The sequence below is a fragment of the Dermacentor variabilis genome, chromosome 1 (assembly GCF_050947875.1).
Source record: "Dermacentor variabilis isolate Ectoservices chromosome 1, ASM5094787v1, whole genome shotgun sequence".
NCBI lineage: Eukaryota > Metazoa > Arthropoda > Arachnida > Ixodida > Ixodidae > Dermacentor > Dermacentor variabilis.
The window spans coordinates 186513380-186530959 of NC_134568.1; the positions used below are offsets into that span (position 1 = coordinate 186513380).

At 48.0% G+C, this 17580-nt stretch overlaps 1 protein-coding gene across 2 annotated transcripts in view; it reads left to right on the forward strand.

Annotated features, from left to right (window-relative positions):
* LOC142589684 (RAB11-binding protein RELCH homolog) overlaps positions 1-17580 on the forward strand; it is a 210697-nt gene that overhangs the window by 65157 nt on the left and 127960 nt on the right. For both annotated transcript variants that reach the window (XR_012829913.1, XM_075701229.1), the window contains exon 9: positions 12103-12306. Coding sequence is in view for 1 of the 2 variants with exons in the window: in XM_075701229.1 (XP_075557344.1) it covers positions 12103-12306 (204 nt within the window). In the remaining variant the exon portion in view is untranslated. The remainder of the gene's footprint in view (positions 1-12102; positions 12307-17580) is intronic.

Here is a 17580-nt window from a genome sequence, read left to right on the forward strand (position 1 = left end):
TGTCCAAGAAGCCCCACTTCTCAAAACTGTGGGGATGCGTGACTCTCACGCCTCCCCTGAGATCTAGTTTTCCCGCATAGCTCGTCTCCTGCAGGGCGGCTTCGCCCGCCGCGTGGCCTGGCGCCCGCGGCGGTTGGAGTGGTACAAGCGCAGTGCGAGAGATGGCGCAAGTGTTGCGCTGCTAACGCCACCTCACGGCAGGGTTACTTGGGGGCGCAGGGGAGAACGGGCTGCCCCCCCGGCGGGTCGACGCGCGGCGTGGACGTCCCGCGCGCGCGCGCGCGCGCCTACCCATGTTTCTGCGAGACCGCCTCGCGTGGCCGCCTGCGAACGCGCCACCGTTGGCGTGACCGAACACGCGAACGACCAGGCGTTGGGATCCAGCATGGGGCGAACATATTCGCTCGCTTCCGGTCGCGGTGAGTCGGACTTCTGGATTTGTCGCGCGCCCATCGGCATGTTTTGTGGATAGCAACTCGGCTAGCAGGCATTGATCTATGAAAGGTGCAATAAATGCCCTTGTGATTGTTTGCACTACTGTGTTGTCGTTCCTTTGTCCCAAGAGCATGGGTGTGAGAGACCCCACAAAACACACCAAAGACAAGAAATTTTCTGCCCTTTATAGAACTGAGAGAAGGTGAAACTTTGGGAGCCGCTTTCTCAAAACTTTTTTTTTGCCCTTATGCTCAGTTTCTGGAGCTGATTTCTTTGTTACCGTTTAGCCTATTTTGACACTTTTTTGTCATGTTCCTTGGGCTACAGTGCAGGTCGTGACAGTCTCGCTTCTTTATCTTGACTTTTTATAATATGGCTATTCGTTCACCCCGAAAGTGTGCTTGATGCGAAAGTAACATAAAAAAATGACCCTCCAAAAATTTTTGTTAAAAAAAGAAAAAATGCAAGGCTGTCAAGACCTTCAGCATGCATTTAGCTATGCTATCAATACCCAACGAGCCTTCCATTGTGTTTTTTAAGCTTCCCAGGCCCTCCAGAAAGTTCAAGGGACAAAAATACTGCTCAATAAAATGTGTTCAAGGTATCACTCTGAAACTTTTATGGGGGCATCAGGGAGACATTCTAAACATTTGTGCCAATTTTCATCAAAATTGCTTGCCTTAACCTTGATCTGCTCACCTTATCATCGATAAAGTGCTTCTGAACAGATTGATTGCAATTCACTGTTATAGAAGGCCAGCATTCTTCAGCAACAATAGTATCACCCAGTGTCCCTCAGGGATCTATATTTGGTCCTCTGCTTTTTCTTATCTTCATTAAAGGCCAGCTGCAACGAAATTTCACTTCGGCTTAATTGGCTATAGATGTCTAGCGTATACTCTCAAAGTAATCTTGGCAAAACCGCAGGGCTGGGAATCGCATAATTTTGTTTTAGCAGCTATTAAATAGTGCCTGTGCAGACGACGCGTATGCCTGGCGACAACGCGGTAGCGGTGCTGATGTAGCGCATATTGAAGAACGGTACGCAACTGTTGATCTCTCAGTTGCGCCAGGTTGCACCGAGCCAGCCACGCGCATTGCTCGCTCGTCATTTGTGAGTTGACGGGCGTCTCTCTCGGCATGCGTTGTCCCTGTTGCGCTTGTGATTTGAGCTCTTGCAAGAATGCTGATGCGTTGCGTGGCCGTTAGGTGCTCGAATACGTAGTCTATCATGAGCAATGGCTGGGGAGAACACAATGCTGAGTAGAGGAAGGTTGAATGCATCTTTCCTGTCCCAGCTTTCCGAGCGCAAATGTGCACCACGGCAGGGCAGGCAAGTGTGATGCATACCAGCCAATGTACACAAAGCATGTTAACTGCAGTAGACGAAGCTGCACTTCAACAGCACAGTCACTTACCCATTAAGATCTAAACGCTTTCTCGAGTTGACTCTATGCTACGATGGCGTCGGAAAACCAAAGGTAACGTTCAAAGGTAGGTTGTATTCAAGGGCAATATTCTCTAGCGATCAATTCCGGTAGTACATCATCAAGTTTCGTGCGTCACCATATCGGACGCATTGAAGCAGACGAAGGAAATCCTTTCTGACATAGTGCCAGAAAAGTAGCAGGAACTGCATGCTGCATTTGTCATGAAGACCACGATGCGGCGGCCACGGTGTAGGTGCAGTGACAAGCCATGCAGGCTTTTAATGCCGCCACAGCGAAATGGGTGAATATTTATCACGGCCGCAGTTTGGCCTGTCTGGCCATGAGTTTATGCACACTTAGCACCGAGCCCCTCTTGTCCGGCCGTGCCAAGTCTCAGCTACTTATGATCCTTCACTACAGATGGCAATAGTTGTCTCATCAGTCTAGGGACTTGTAAACAGAACTGTTGCTCGCATGTAAGCTCCCTAGATCGGTCGACAAGTCCGGCACTTCCAACATGTCAGGTAGTGGCCGGTGAAGTCGGATACGTAATGCCAGAGACGGTAAGAGCGCTAAAATTTTATCCTGTGCTTTAAACATGACCAGGTATTGATCAGGTATTGCCGCAGCGCTAGCGCACAAGTGTGCAGCGAGCAAGCACTTAATTTTTTTGTCGAAGGCACGAACGTAGCACGATCGCTTCAGCGAACCCGAACAGCATGCTGCTGGTCAGCCAAGCTAGTGCACGGTGCGCCCTGTTCCAGTTGCTGCGGGTGGCGTGAGATAGGACATGTTCTATTCCCGCGCCAGCCACACAAGACTAGAGCGTCCAATTTTTGCTGATTTAGCGTAACGGCACCATGCGTGGATCGCGTTTGCGTTAAACTGGGCTATACTGCACTTTTAGCTTGGCCACCCCAATATGCTCTTCTTTGAGCGCAGGCAGAATGCATCAAGGCCCTGTTGGTGAACGTAGACAGCCAGATAAAGAAAACTGGCTGGACTCGGAGAATACTTCGCATTAAAAGAACATCGCGGGCGTGCAACAGCCTTGTCACAGTGCACGAAGTAGCTAAGAAAGTATACTAACTCTGACAAGCAGACGTGCAGGACCCTGTTCACTACTAATACACTGGAACGGAATACAAGCAAGGAAAACAGACAGCACAGGCGCTGGTTCTCCGTATTCTTAACTGTATGTCACTTCCGCCGGGCGATAATGGCGTCATTATTTTTCAGTTTCTATATGAAAAACATCGATTTTTGTGAGCTCTTTGTGACGGATTGAGCTGCATTTCAAGCGTAAGATTTTGCACAGAGGCTACTGCACGTCTAAACTACCTGAAACTAGGCTTTCTATGGGTTGAAAATTTCGTTGCAGTTGGCCTTTAATGACTTACCCATTAAAATTTTATCATCTCTCCATATTTTCGTTGATGATTGTGTCCTCTATCATCACATAAATAGCTATGAGAACCAACTACGGCTACAAAATGATTTTAATAGAAAACTGGCATATGCAGTGGATGATGAAGCTAAATGTTCCGAAATGTAAATTCATGCATGTGTCCCGCAAACGTACTAACTTCCTCCACTCGTACTCATTGTACTCGACATCCTTATCACATGCGACAGAATATTGGTGTCATGGTGTTCGTATCACCAACAAACCAACCTGGTCACAGCACATCAACGGTTGCATTGGGTGCTTCATGATCACATGGCTTCATCAGAAGGAATCTCTCATTGCCCTTTCCCTCCATACGCCAAAAAGTTTAAGAAATGTTTGTTCGGACAAAGCTTGAATACGCAGCAGCAATTTGGAATTCACACCAGAGTTGCCTTAGTAACACTCTCTTGTTAATATGAAATTGAACAGGTGAATTTATGTCCTCTAACTGTGATAACGGCCATAGTGTTACTATGGTCAAATCTTTCCTCAGTCTCCCTCCTTTAGCATTGTAGAATTGTGCAACTCTGCCTATTCTGCAAGATATATTATGTTATTCAAAATTTACCTGGTACTCTTGTTTTTCCTTTGGTGCGCAGTTCTTGGAACCTTTTCAATTCCCTGAGAATTCAACGTCTCTATGGGTTACCAATGCATTTAACAACATGTTTTTTTGCCCAATACCATAGCAGAATCGAATATACAACCAAATTGTCACTGAATGTAATCCCTTAATATTTATAAAGGGATTAGCTGTGCGCTTTGATGATTGTTTCCAATCCTAATTTCTTGTTTGCTTTAAGGTGGTGTTTGCTTTTTTTTCCTGATATTGGTTGCTATTTGTACCCTGCTTTTTTTCTGTGTGTGTATGATAACTAATTGCATTGTCATCCCCTTCCTGTTTGATTACACGTACCGAACAATTTATTAATAAATTCTACAACTTTTGTACCATGCTGCTTTTGAATTGTCTTTTTTCATCATTTGTTATGCATTATTCTTTAGGTTAGTGAGCAAGCGCTGTACTTTGTGGATCATGCTCCCCCTCATGCAATACGGGGAATGCGTCAACGGCCGCGGGAGCGGACGCATGCCACATAGGCTCATTAAAACCGCTGCTGCCGCTTTAGTAAATCATCACCTAGTTTCACCAGTCTTGCCGTACAGCTACCGGTAGGTGCCTGGAGGCCAGTTTGCAAGTTTGGTGACCCTATCGCCGAGCAAACCCTACTTATCAGCGAGAGAAGACTGACATGCCGCACAGGCCGTGCCAAGCCAGGCGCGAGACCTATAGCACGGTGAAACACCGAGAGCCCAGAATGATGGAAGTACAAGTCAAAGGAACTACCCTCTGGGAAGAGGACTACAACCCAGCAAACTGGACCACTATCATCGGAACCTATCAAGGCAAGTCCCAGTCAAAATCCCCAAGGGAGGATACGAACGGGGTACGTGGAAAACAACACATCTGAGGGACGCACCGCAACGCTCCCCGCGTCGACGTGGCATCCGAGGTACCGCCCGGACCTGGCGCAGATGCGTGCAATGCAGCAAGTCACGTGCAGAAGTTGTCTAATGACTCCACTGCCACAGCATGTGATTAAGGGTAGTTTTCCACTCGCAGGGAGGCCTCTTCTTACCCAAAATACAGCCGCAGCTGCTGCTCCGCTGCCTCTGTGAAGCGACGAAGATAGCGATAGGAGCAGAAGTGCAACTACGTGTGCACCCATCGAACAACCCGTGCACAGTAGCCACCACTAACCAGGAAGTAGCCCTTAACCTGGTTAAAATCGGAAGCATTACCCTGAACGCAAAAGTGTACGGGGTGGCAGCGTACATAGTCCCTGCAGTGAACACAGTGGGAGCCGTGATTTCCAATGCTTTTAGAAATGAAACAGAAGAAAAGCTTCTACAAGATCTGCAAGCGAGAAATCCAGGAACAGGCATCTTACTAGCAAGACGCATGGGCAAGTCCAAGTCCATCCTTATCACCTTTGCTCAGGGACCCATCCCCTGTTGAATTATTTACTATGGGGGAGTGCACCTGTGCACGCCATATAGGGTGCGACCAGAGGCCTTCATTAACTGTCGTGCCCCAGGACACAGACATGATGTGTGCTCACCATAGAAAATACCGAGATGTCCAAGATGCTGCGAAGATTTCGGCAAAGACAGAATACGTCTGTGCATGCCCCGATGCATCCTGTGTGGCGTAGAGCACCTTACAGGAACAGGATAATGCAAAGCAACACAGCGACAACAAGCAACGGGGCCTTCAATTAACAAGGGCAAAACTGGAAGACTGCAGCTACACCCAGAAGATTTCCCAAAGTGGAATCCGTCAGCCCCCAAAAAGGCCCCCGAGGAGCTCACATGGGCAGAACAAATCACCCTCAAATCGGACCCCCGGGACGAGGAGTTGGCCTGCCTTCGAGAGGAGGTAAAATGCTTACAACAGGCCATCACCCAACCCAACGCCTCACCCATTACCCAAACCATCACCCAGCCCTCACACCCACTTCCTGGTCACCCCTTACCGCTAGACACTCAGAGTTCATGTCCCGTAGAAACCTCAACCTCCACCCCACCAACAAAAAAGAAAAGAAGTTCCTCCATTGTCAGACAAAATAGCTGAGCATGAACCATCACACAAAACAGCTGAGATGGAGGCTTAGTTTGAAGCCAAACTTGAGGCAAAATTAACAGTGAAACTAGCAGACTTCGAACAGCAGATGTGCGATCAATTTCGGCAATTCCTAGGAAATCGCCTCCAAACACTCGAGGCTCGATCTCCAACACTCTAAACTCGCGTCGACTGCCTCATTGACAAACGCTTTTAAATTTTAGAGAACAAACTAGATTCCTTCTGTACCCAGCTCAGCACACAGATGAGCTTAATGGTGGCGGAGGCAACCAACGAAATGCAGGCGGCACCCCTACCCCCTAAATCACCCCCCCCTCCACTTCCAAAACTTCTGGCGTGCAAAATGGCAGGTGATTAATCTAAATCGATGACTACTCCTCCCCTTTTAAAACTCTGGCATTGGAACTGTTGTTGCAGTATACGTCGTAAACGAGAAGCGCTAATCCAACTCGTACTAAATGAGGAACACCCACCAGACTTAATTCTGCTACAGGACCCTAAAATTAGTATATCACTTCTGGGATATACTACTTATCACTCACCAAATTATAGTGCTCCAGTTGTGTCCACCTTTATCAAGCGATTCATAAGGCACACACAACTTATATTCCCACACAAAGTCCAAAACATAGTCCTTGAAGTAATCGCAGTCGATGTTCAACAGGATTCCTTACTCATCACCAATATCTATAATCCACTGAGTATGCCAGCAGCGCGCTACGCTAACCTAATAGTGCAAATAACCGCAGCAGCAAATAAAACACCAATCATAGTGCCCGGAGACATTAACTGCGCACACATGGACTGTGGGGATACCAGAAAACTTCCGGCAGAAAGGAGGTTTTGATGACACAGATTCAACAGTCTCAGCTCACAGTGTACAATAATTTCGATTGCCCCCCCAGACAAGGTACACCCGGAATGACGGACACAAGTCCAAACCTCATATTGGACAGATGCATCAACAATTTGGAATGGAATAGAACAACACATACTTTAGGCAGTGACCATTATCGAAGTTAAAGTCTCAGGTCCTGAAGCGTCTTGAACGAAAATAAAGCATAAGCTAATCAACCGGGATAAATTCAGAAAACAACGGGAAACAAATCAACAAACTGGGCCGGTGGATGCGCGAACCTAGACAGCACAGGTCCTCGAGGGCCAAGTGGCGTGTACCAAGGAATATAGCCCAGAACAGCAATTTCCAGTTATGGACTCAAAACTGGTCCATATGACCAGAATGTCTACCAACCGGGAAAACCTGGAATTCTCAGGGATTTTGAGTAGTCTGGAAAAAGTCAGGGAATACTCAGGGAATTTGGGCCTCTATCAGGGAAAACTAGCGGCAATTTTATTGAAAGGGTTGAAAGTTGCGGTAATGCTGGCTCGAGTAACGGACAGGAATCGTAATGAATCATCTTTGACGCCCTGTCGTCGGCTGGAGGAGTTACCAGTGTACAGTCAATAACCGACTTTTTGGATTCCCGATAATTTGGACGGCTTCGCGACACCGCCACGTATCCCATAGAGTCAACGTATCAGAACGTGTGACATTTCCGACGCAAGAACCCTTCGCCGTCCGATTTTCCGGACGTTTTGCCGTGACCGCAGGTCCGAAACGGCAATAATCAAAGGCACCACCGCTGCCATTTTGATTACTTCGCCACCTCGAACCGGCACTCTCGCACGCAGATCCGCTGGCAGCCGTTGCCGCCACTGCGGCAACGCTAGGCCTAGCTGCTTCGACGTTCGCTATGAAGCTTCTTGCCGTTGGATGCCGAGTTTTTTATTTAAAGAATTAGCTGCTGTCAGCAATGGCACGGACTACGCCATTGTGGTTTTCGCGATTGGCTTAGAAATGTCGAAAACACGATGCGTTGCATAATGCCGGTCCCTGAAAGTCAGCTTCGCCTCGGTACAGAAATGTTACTTGGTGAAGCATACGCAAAAGTATAGCAGTGAAGCATAACAAGCGTGGGAAGGGGCTATTGCCACGGAACACAGTATGTATTCCTTAATTATACACGCGTGCACCCGGTATTTCCCGTCAGAGTACGAGCACCGATATGCCTAATATGTGTACCGACAGGCCTTCAGAGCGTTTTCGAACGTGCCTGTGGCGGTTTGAGCCCCTAAAGGCACTAAATGACACGCATTTATTTTTTTTCCAACTGGCTGATTTTTCGGACGTTTTCACGGCCCTTAGGGAGTTCGAAAAATCGGCCGTAGACTGTGCAACTGACCAAGATGCTTCAAATGGTCTTTGGGGCAAACGAGTGGCGGAAGGAAAACAACAACAGAAATGACCTACGCATTGAGGAATAAACGGGAAAGGAAGCTTGCTGCCGCCGTTTTAAAGGAGCTTGAGCTCAAAAAATAAAGTTTTGGCTAATGCCGAGATGCAAGTGTCCCTCATCCAAACCAAAATAAACTCTTTAAAGCAGTGAAACACAACACTCAGGAGTCGTGCGTGGGCTGAGAGTATGTCAGAACAGTTGAGGTTGACTTACGAGCTGTTGAGAGAGAATCTGAATTGTGACAGAGTTCGGGCCTCATACCACTGAGCTTGCTATCAGGTGATAGAAATAGGTCATATTCGAAAATATTTGCTTCTATATCCATCTCCTTTTTATTCGTATTTGAGAATGTCCGACTCCATTTGCAATTTTTTTTTAAGACACTTTATTTGCTGTGCATTTTACTAACCCCTGCCTTCTATTCTCTTTTTGAATAACACAAACACTACTCCTTCGTATTCAAATTGAATTAAGGCGCTTCTTTATTTTTTTCATGTGCTTGCTAGAGAGTGACAGCATCAGGCGATATGGTTTCAGCCCGTCTTGACATAAAACCTAGTTCTGCATCACTCAGGGAAATTTGCAATGGCACTCAGGGAAAACCTGGAAAACTCAGGGAATTTGGAAATGTCAACTTAGTAGACACCCTGGAAGCACATGAGTCTCATGAAACGATATGTTCAGCAAAAATGCAATAAGAAGCTCCAAAACAAGATATCTGAGCTTGCAAAGCAAATTCAGGATTATAGCCAACAACTTAATAGGCAGAATTGGCAGCAGATATGTGAAGGTCTCAGATGCAATCTCAGTACTGCTCGAGCATGGCAACTTTTAAAACATCTAATTGATCCCATGAAAAGTAAACAACATACTAGAAATATTTTAGCTCGACTAACACACAACCATAAATATGACACGCAGGCGCTACTACAGACACTCAAGAGCCTACACACCTCGCTGGGCCCTTCGAATCCCTTACCAGAGTTCACTGGCCCACAAAATACTGAGCTGGACAGGGGCATAACTATAGAATAAGTCCGAGCAGCACTTCATGGACTCTGCAACACCATGCCAGGCCAAGATCGCATGACAAACGCCGCTCTTAGGAACCTCGATAACAATTCCCTGTGAGAACTTACCAGTCTCAACAAGCATTGACAGGGGCACACTGCCAGAGGAGTGGACGCATGGAAGGGTTATTCTAATACCTAAATCTAACGAACCAGTTCCACCAGAAAATATGTGCCTCATCTCCCTTACCTCTAACCTAGGCAAACTCTTTGAGCAAGTTATCCTAACTAGACTGCATGGCCTCATGGAAGACACCGGTCAATACCCACACTCGATGATTGGATTCCAATCTGGCCTATCTACGCAGGATGCCATGCTTCAACTAACGACAGCTATTCTGGACCCACTGATACCTACGCACACCAAAGTGGTACTGGCAATTGACCTCAAGAAGGCCTTCGACATCACCCACAAGGCCATCCTAAAAGCCATGTTAGACCTAGGCGTTGGCCAATGAGCATACAACTACATAAGGGCTTTCCTGCAAAACCAAACAGCCAGCATGTGCGTAGACAACCTTCTTACATGCCGCGACACACTAGCGAACGTAGGCACACCGCAAGGGTCCGTACTATCCCCTTTCCTTTTTAATGCAGTACTTATTCCGCTTGCACGGAAGCTATAGCAAATTCCCCATCTTGACCATACCCTGTACCCAGATGATATCACCCTGTTGACTACATATGCATCAGACGCCCAAACTGAAAAAACACTGCAAACAGCCACAATGGTAATACAGGACGAGGTCACCAAGGTAGCCCTCACCTTCTGAATCTGAACTCTTGGTCTGAAAATCTTAGCTTTTCTTGAGTCCACCAAAGGGTAAAACGTATCATACTCCTATCAGAATCTACGTGCAGAATAGGGAGGTCGCACCGGTCCACACCATTCGAATCCTGGGCCTATACCTGCAACAAGATGGCAGAAACACTGGAACAATCAAACGTTTAAAGCGCACGCTAGCAGCCACCATGCAGCTAATACACAGAGTAACAAATAAAGCTCACGGCCTGCGTGAAGCAGATACCCTGCAAGTGGTATAGGCATTTACCAAGAATAGAGTATTGTATTCTACCCCCTACCTCAACCTCACTGTAACTGAAACCCAAACAATAAATTCTATAATAGGCAAGCTACCAAGGCAGTGCTCCGTCTGCCCAAAAACACCAATAACGAACGCCTGGTTGAGTTAGGTGTGCATAACACCATACAAGAACTAACCAAAGCACACCTACAGGCACAATATTTCCGACTAGCCAGCACCCCTACCAGAAGACATATACTTTCTAAACTCTAAATTTGCACTCCTGCTAATCATGACTCCCTGAAAGCGCTACCCATGGCAATTCGTCAAACACTAAACATTCGACTGCTCCCTCATAACATGCGCCCCGACCAAAACCCCAAGCGACAAAAAGCCAGAGCAGCAGCCCTTCATAAATGGTATGGTGATGAACAGAATGCAACATGGGTAGATGCTGCATGTGATCAGCACGGAGCCACAGCGATTGCTTACATGCCGAACGCCCCTCCGTTAATAAAGGAATTACCCCTGGCAACAGACCCAGAGGAAATGGAAGAGATTGCTATAATGTTAGGGCTCGGCAGCTCCAGTGCTACCTACATCCTGAGTGATTCCAAAACTGCACTGCCAAATTATGCTAGGGGCAGAGTTCACCCTGCCACCTTCCACATACTGACCCAGAACCCTCATTTCTCACGCAGCGCTGAGCTCATCTGGGTACCCGGGCACTCTGGAAAACCCCGGCAATGAGGCCACCGATTCTTTAGCCCGAGGGTCAAAAACCCGGGCACAGGCAGACCTCATGGGGGGTTTCTCAAGGGAGCGTGCGTGTACATTCGCTGACCTCATTACGAATGCTTGTGCCGAGAGGCAAATATACCCCCCCCCCCCCTACTCTTCCCTCACTACCAGGGATCAACACTTATGGCGCCGTCTGCAAATGCGCACCCTACCTACTTCAACCCTCCTCTCCCACTACTGACCCATCCCACCTTCTTGCCCTCTGTGCAATGTGCCGAAAGCAAACCTCACCCATATACTCCTGGCCTTCCCAGCCTCTCCTCCCCCCAGTGGGCCGGTGCCACTCCAAACTTGGGAGGACTGGGAGTTCTCGCTACGCTTCACAGACCTGGCAAGGCAGAAGATCGCCGCCAGCCAAGCTGCCAGCGTCATGGATATGTTGAACATGAACGTTTGAGTGCAGTGGGGTCATGCAGGGATCCAGGGGGCCTGGGAGGTCCCAAATTCCTTGTTCAAAATGAAGTTTTTCTTCTTCCTCCTCATGTGATACCCCTTCGGGAGAAACTAATCCTTTCAGTGTCACTGACGTACTGGTATGTTTTTGCTTTTCTGTTCCACTGTGCCACTGACATCAGATAGGAATGTGAGGGCCATACCAAGAAAGCATTTTCCTTTATCCATGTTATTTTTTCCCTTCTGCATAGCCAAAAATAAACCCTAGTGTTTGTTGTATAATATGTGAGAAAAAAATGCGATGTTGGAGGTGTGCCACCTCCAAAAAAACCTGACACTGAAAAGGATAAAGGTAAAATAAGTGATGGTCATGATTATAATGATAATGATATGTACCCTTGTCTATCTACCACTAAATGTGGTTATATTTCCTAGAATTCTCTGAGATCAAATTTAGGTTGAATTTTTTTTCAACATGCCTGTGAAATTTGAATTCATGTGCTTTGTTGTACGCTTTTTTAAAATAATTTCTTGACTACTTTATGGACGTTTTGCAGGAGCTGGTTCCCCTGCTCTTGGCAGCCATCAATTTGCATCCAGATGCTGCTCAACGTGATGTCCTTCTGAATCTGTTATTCAACCTAACGAAGCGCCCTGATGATGCACAGCGCAGAGTCATATTGGCTGGGCTGCTGTCTGTGGCTGAGTGCTTAGGCCCTGAACGAGTTGAAGCTGAGCTTCTGCCACAGTGCTGGGAGCAAGTATGTGCTAATCGTCTGCATACTATTTTCATTGCTTATGATTGTGAGTGAGTGAGTATGTGCATGTGTTTGTGCATGAACTGTTGTTTGTGTTAGACTTGCAGGGTGATGTTTGCATTATACTATCCGTATGTCTTGTGGAATGTAAATGTGACAGGCAATTATTGACAGCTGTATGGAACAGATTTCCTGCCTTTTTCAAGTGCCTGTCGGACCTTTAGGAATACATGTTCAAGTGGGAGGTTTGAGCACACAAGAAGAAAGGTTAATTTGAGGTGAAGCACAAAAGAGCATGAAGGATGATGGAAGGCGACGAAGACACATTTGCACTCAGTCTTTGTCCCCTTCTGGCGTCCTGTGTGCTCTTTTACTCTTTACCTCAAGTTATGCAGTACAAACTAGCCCACCAGTCTGTTCTTTTGAAGAAAGGCTAGTTATTTATGCAGTCTGCCTTTCGTACGATCAGGGTGTTGATATGCTGCACCCTAATGATGAGTACCAGAAACATTTTGGCAGGCTTCAGTAGCTTGCAGAGCAGACAATGCATTTTAGGAGTACTAACTGTTGCTCATGTCGGTAATCCATACTCAAAGAAGAATGGCATAAACGAACAGGGACAAGATAGAAAACACGGACATTGTTGCTAGTCTGCGCTTGTCCATGTTTTCTATCTTGTCCCTGTTCATTTGTGCCATTCTTCTTTGAGACAATGCGTAAGGTGCTAGGGAAGCTGGCAGGAACAGTGATCTGGATGAGTGCTCATGATTCATGCAATGCTGGTGAGATGCCACTTGTACTAGTACTCCATAACAAATCACAGCCAATTAGAATTATAGCATTTCACTACCACTGGCAAAAGCACAACCAAAAATGCTGTAAGGCATTGTAAAGCAACATAAAAATGGGCATGCATGAAAAATATTTTACGACTTCTATGTACGGACCAAGCAAAAAGTACTATAGATGTACGAGTGTAATTGATTCGATATTGTAAGCATTTATGCGGACTTTATCTTCATCTGTACAAAGTCATCATCAATCATCGGCTCGTGTTCGTTTTTGCATCGACGCCATTTTTCTTTTTTGGAATGAAGTGTCGTCTCGACCATGGTATTTGAAGTGATGGAGGCGCTTTAAGATCCCTTCGACCTCAATCCACTTCAAGATCTCTCCTGGAGCTACGTTCGGGACACCGCTTACGCCAAGAGGCCGCCATGTCGCAAGACCAGACCGCAGCGTCCACCATCTCGGTTCAGGTGTCAGCCACCCTAACTCCCAGCCCTGCCAACAACCAGTATCTCTTCTCTGGCTTCTTCTCAATCTTCTCTGGCTTGCCTGGTGAGAACGTTGAAGACTGGCTCGACAACTACGATTGTTTCAGCGAATACAACTGGAACGAGACATCGAGGTTAAACAACGTACCATTTTACGTCTCTCAAGTAGCCAAGACATGGTTCCTGAATCACGAGAGGGACTTCCGTGATTGGTCGTCCTTCAGGGAGCAGCTTTGGCGGATTTTTGGCACACCTACGGTTCGTTCGGAAGTTGCGACAAAGAGGCTGTCTGAGCGTGTCCAGCACTATGGCGAGTTGTATACCTCGTACATTGAGGACATCCTCGCGCTTTGCCGCCATGTCGACAGTGCCATGCCAGAAACTGACCTTGTGCGACACCTTCTTAAGGGTGTAGGATCTACTGCCTTCAACGCACTGGCCGCTCATAACCCTTCGACGGTGTCAGACGTCGTCTCCGTCTGTCAACGTCTCGACGCCCTGCAATCAATCCGCTTGCTTTTCCGACAACCCCCTGGCAAACAGTATTGAGCTCCGGTCTATCATATGAGCCATAATTCGCCAGGAATTGCAAGCGCATGGCTCACCTCCTTGCAGCAGCGCTCACGTCCAACCTGCTTCTACTGACCTGCGCGGCATTATTAAGGAGGAATTGGCCTCGCTGCAGAACGCCCACCATCCCAACGCTTCTCCTTGCCCACAACCGGCTTCTTACGCCCAGGTTGCTGCAATGCCAGCCGCGCCATCTCCAACCACACCACCTGCGCCTGTTCACGATCACCTGGCACCTTTAGTCGCCCGAGCTCCGAACCCGCCTTACTACTCTGCCTGGCGTTTGTCGAGGCCTGTCTGCTATTACTGCGGCTTTCGAGGACATATCTCCCGGTTTTGCCGACGCCACCAGCAAGGCGAACGTCGTGGTTACGCTACCTTTGAACGCAATGAGCCACCTCCTTGCGTCTACCGCACTTGTGACGATAATCCTCCCTCCCGTTCCCGTTCGATAATCTCCGGCCGAATTCTCCAACACCGCACACAACACACGTGCCTCGAGGCACCGCTCCCCATCACCGCTCCGATGTTCTGTTTCGCCACTTCGACCTGTATCCCAACTCCATGTCCAGCGACTGGAAAACTAATGAGTGCAGTTTTTGGAGGGACACTGCATCGCCGCAAAGTGCTCCAAGTCCTCCTGAACGTCCTTCGAACATGTTATTGGTGTCTGTGGAGGGTGTGCATTTGTTAGCTCTGATTGACACGGGAGCTACTATATCTGTTATGCGGGCAGACCTGTGCTCTCGTCTGCGGAAAGTGAAGACGCCTTATATTGGATCATCCCTCATTGGGGCTAATGGAGCAATCATTCGACCATCAGCCGAATGTACAGCACGCGTCTTCATTGATGGTATCCGTCATCACATTAAGTTCGCGATTTTATTCCCGTGCGCTCAATTTTAGGTTGGGACTTTCTCTCGTCAGCGTCCGCTTTAATTTCTTGCCGTCAACGTGTAGTCCATATGACCGAGACTGTTCATTACAGCGGGAGTGCCGATGAGCCACGAGTGCGTTTTCTCACTGCTGCCGATTCTGTACTGCCTCCTGGCCACGAGCAAATCATAAGTCTCTCTTCTACGGACATCACCAATGGCGACGTGTTCATCACTCCTTACGGCCGCTGTCTTGCCCGTGGGATTGTCTTCGCTTCCTGCCTGGTGCGGTTCAAAGAAAGTTCTGCATTAATCATCGCATTAAACGCGACCACTGAGACAATCCTCCTACCTCAAGGCTCCGCAGTGACCTGTTGTGTGGATACCCAACCAGCCTCCCTGCTTCCTCTTGCCTCCTCGCCAGCTCTTCCTCGACAGGGCAAATCTGCTTCATCTGCCCTTGCTTCCGTGATAAGTTCTGCTAGCACAACGATTAAAGTCTTGGGTCATCTTGTTAGCAAAGACGGCATCCAGCCCGATCTGGACAAAATTTCCGCAGTGCTCAACTTTCCACGCCCACTTCGTGCAAAAGAACTGCGCAGCTTCATTGGACTCGCCTCATACTTTCGACGTTTTATCCGGAACTTCGCCAGCATTGCCTCGCCCCTCCACAACCTCCTTGCTAGTTCAAGTTCCTTCGATTGGAACGATCAGTGTGAAGCCGCGTTCCAAGAACTCAAGTGCGCACTAACATCCCCACCTGTTCTTTGTCATTTTGATGACAAGGCGCCCACATTACTGCATACTGACGCTAGTGGCCAAGGAATTGGTGCCGTACTGCTGCAGCGCGACCACGAATTTTGCGAAAAGGTTGTTGCATATGCAAGCCGCGTTCTCACTTTCGCCAAAAAGAAGTACTCTATAACCGAACAAGAATGTTTGGCTGTTGTCTGGTCCATTCAGAAATTTCGTCCATATCTCCACGGTCGACATTTCACGGTTGTGACCGACCACCATGCCCTATGTTGGTTGTCGACCATCAAAAACCTGTCTGAACGCCTTGGCCGCTGGATACTCCGATTACAAGCATATAATTTTGATGTCATATACAAGTCCGAAAGGAAGCACCAAGATGCCGATGCTCTTTCACGATGCCTATTACCACCATCATCGGAGCACGTCACATCACGTAGTCAAATTGGCTGCACGGAGGATGCATCGTGTATTACACCAATTTCTTCCTTGGCTCCATCAAACCGCCCTTCAGTGCTTTCCACTCACCAGCGCGCTGATTCTTATTGCCGTAGGATCATCAAGTGCCTTAGCGGTGTTTCATCTCCACCCAACGCCAGGCTACGGAAACAGCTCAAACTGTTCAAGCTCGAAGACGATATGCTCTACCGGTACATTTTTCACCCGGAAGGCCATCAATGGGTTCCCGTTCTACCGCGCTCTCTTCGCGCTGCAGTTCTGCAGGCCTCACACGATGACCCTACATCAGGCCACTTGGGCTACCACAAAACACACGAGCGCATACGCAGCTGATTCTTTTGGCCAGGCCTTTCCACGAGCATAGCTAGATATGTTGCCTCATGCACGCTTTGCCAACACCGTAAGCGACCTAATACTGCTCCGGTTGGGACGCTACAACCACTTCCTTGTCCAGCACAACCCTTCTCTGTCTTCGGCATTGACCTTTTCGGGCCACTCCCACCTACTCCAGACGGCAACAGATGGAGCGTCACTGCTGTTGACCATTTGACCCGGTAAGCTGAAACAGCCCCAATACATTCAGGAGCTGCCTCAGAAGTAGCGGCCTTCTTCTTGCAGGCTATCTACTTATGTCATGGGGCACCTCACATTCTTTTGAGCGACCGAGGCAAGGCATTTCTTTCAAGCACCCTTAATCAAGTTCTGCAAGCGTCCAACACCGTGCACAAGACAATGTCTAGCTACCACCCTCAAACCAACGGGCTAACAGAGCGATTTCATCGCACGCTGTGCGACATGCTATCCATGTATATTCAACCTGACCATCGTAACTGGGATGCGATTCTCCCATTTGTAACATTTGCATACAACACGTCTGTTCAATGCACCACCGGATACTCTCAGTTTTTCTTAGTATACGGCCGCCACCCAACCTCATCACTCGACGTTTCTTTCTTCTCTGGCCCCGTCAACGCTTCACCATTCATTTGCGACCAGTTTGTGTCTCGTCTTGCCCAATGTCGTCGTCGCGCCCGTATGAACACTGAAGCCAGCCAAGATGATCGTAAACATCGGTACGATGCCTCTCACCGCGTCGTTTCATACCACCTTGGTGACGATGTGCTCCTATGGACACCTGCACGAACACCCGGTTTATGTGAGAAGCTTGAGTCTTGATATATTGGCCCCTACAAAGTCATAGAGCAGACCTTGCCAGTGAACTACCGCGTTACACCTGTTGATGCCCCAACTGACCGACGTTGCTGCGGAACAGAGGTCGTGCACGTTTCCCGCCTGAAGCCCTTTCATCTCCGTTCCACTATCTAATGTGCAGCCAGGCTGGC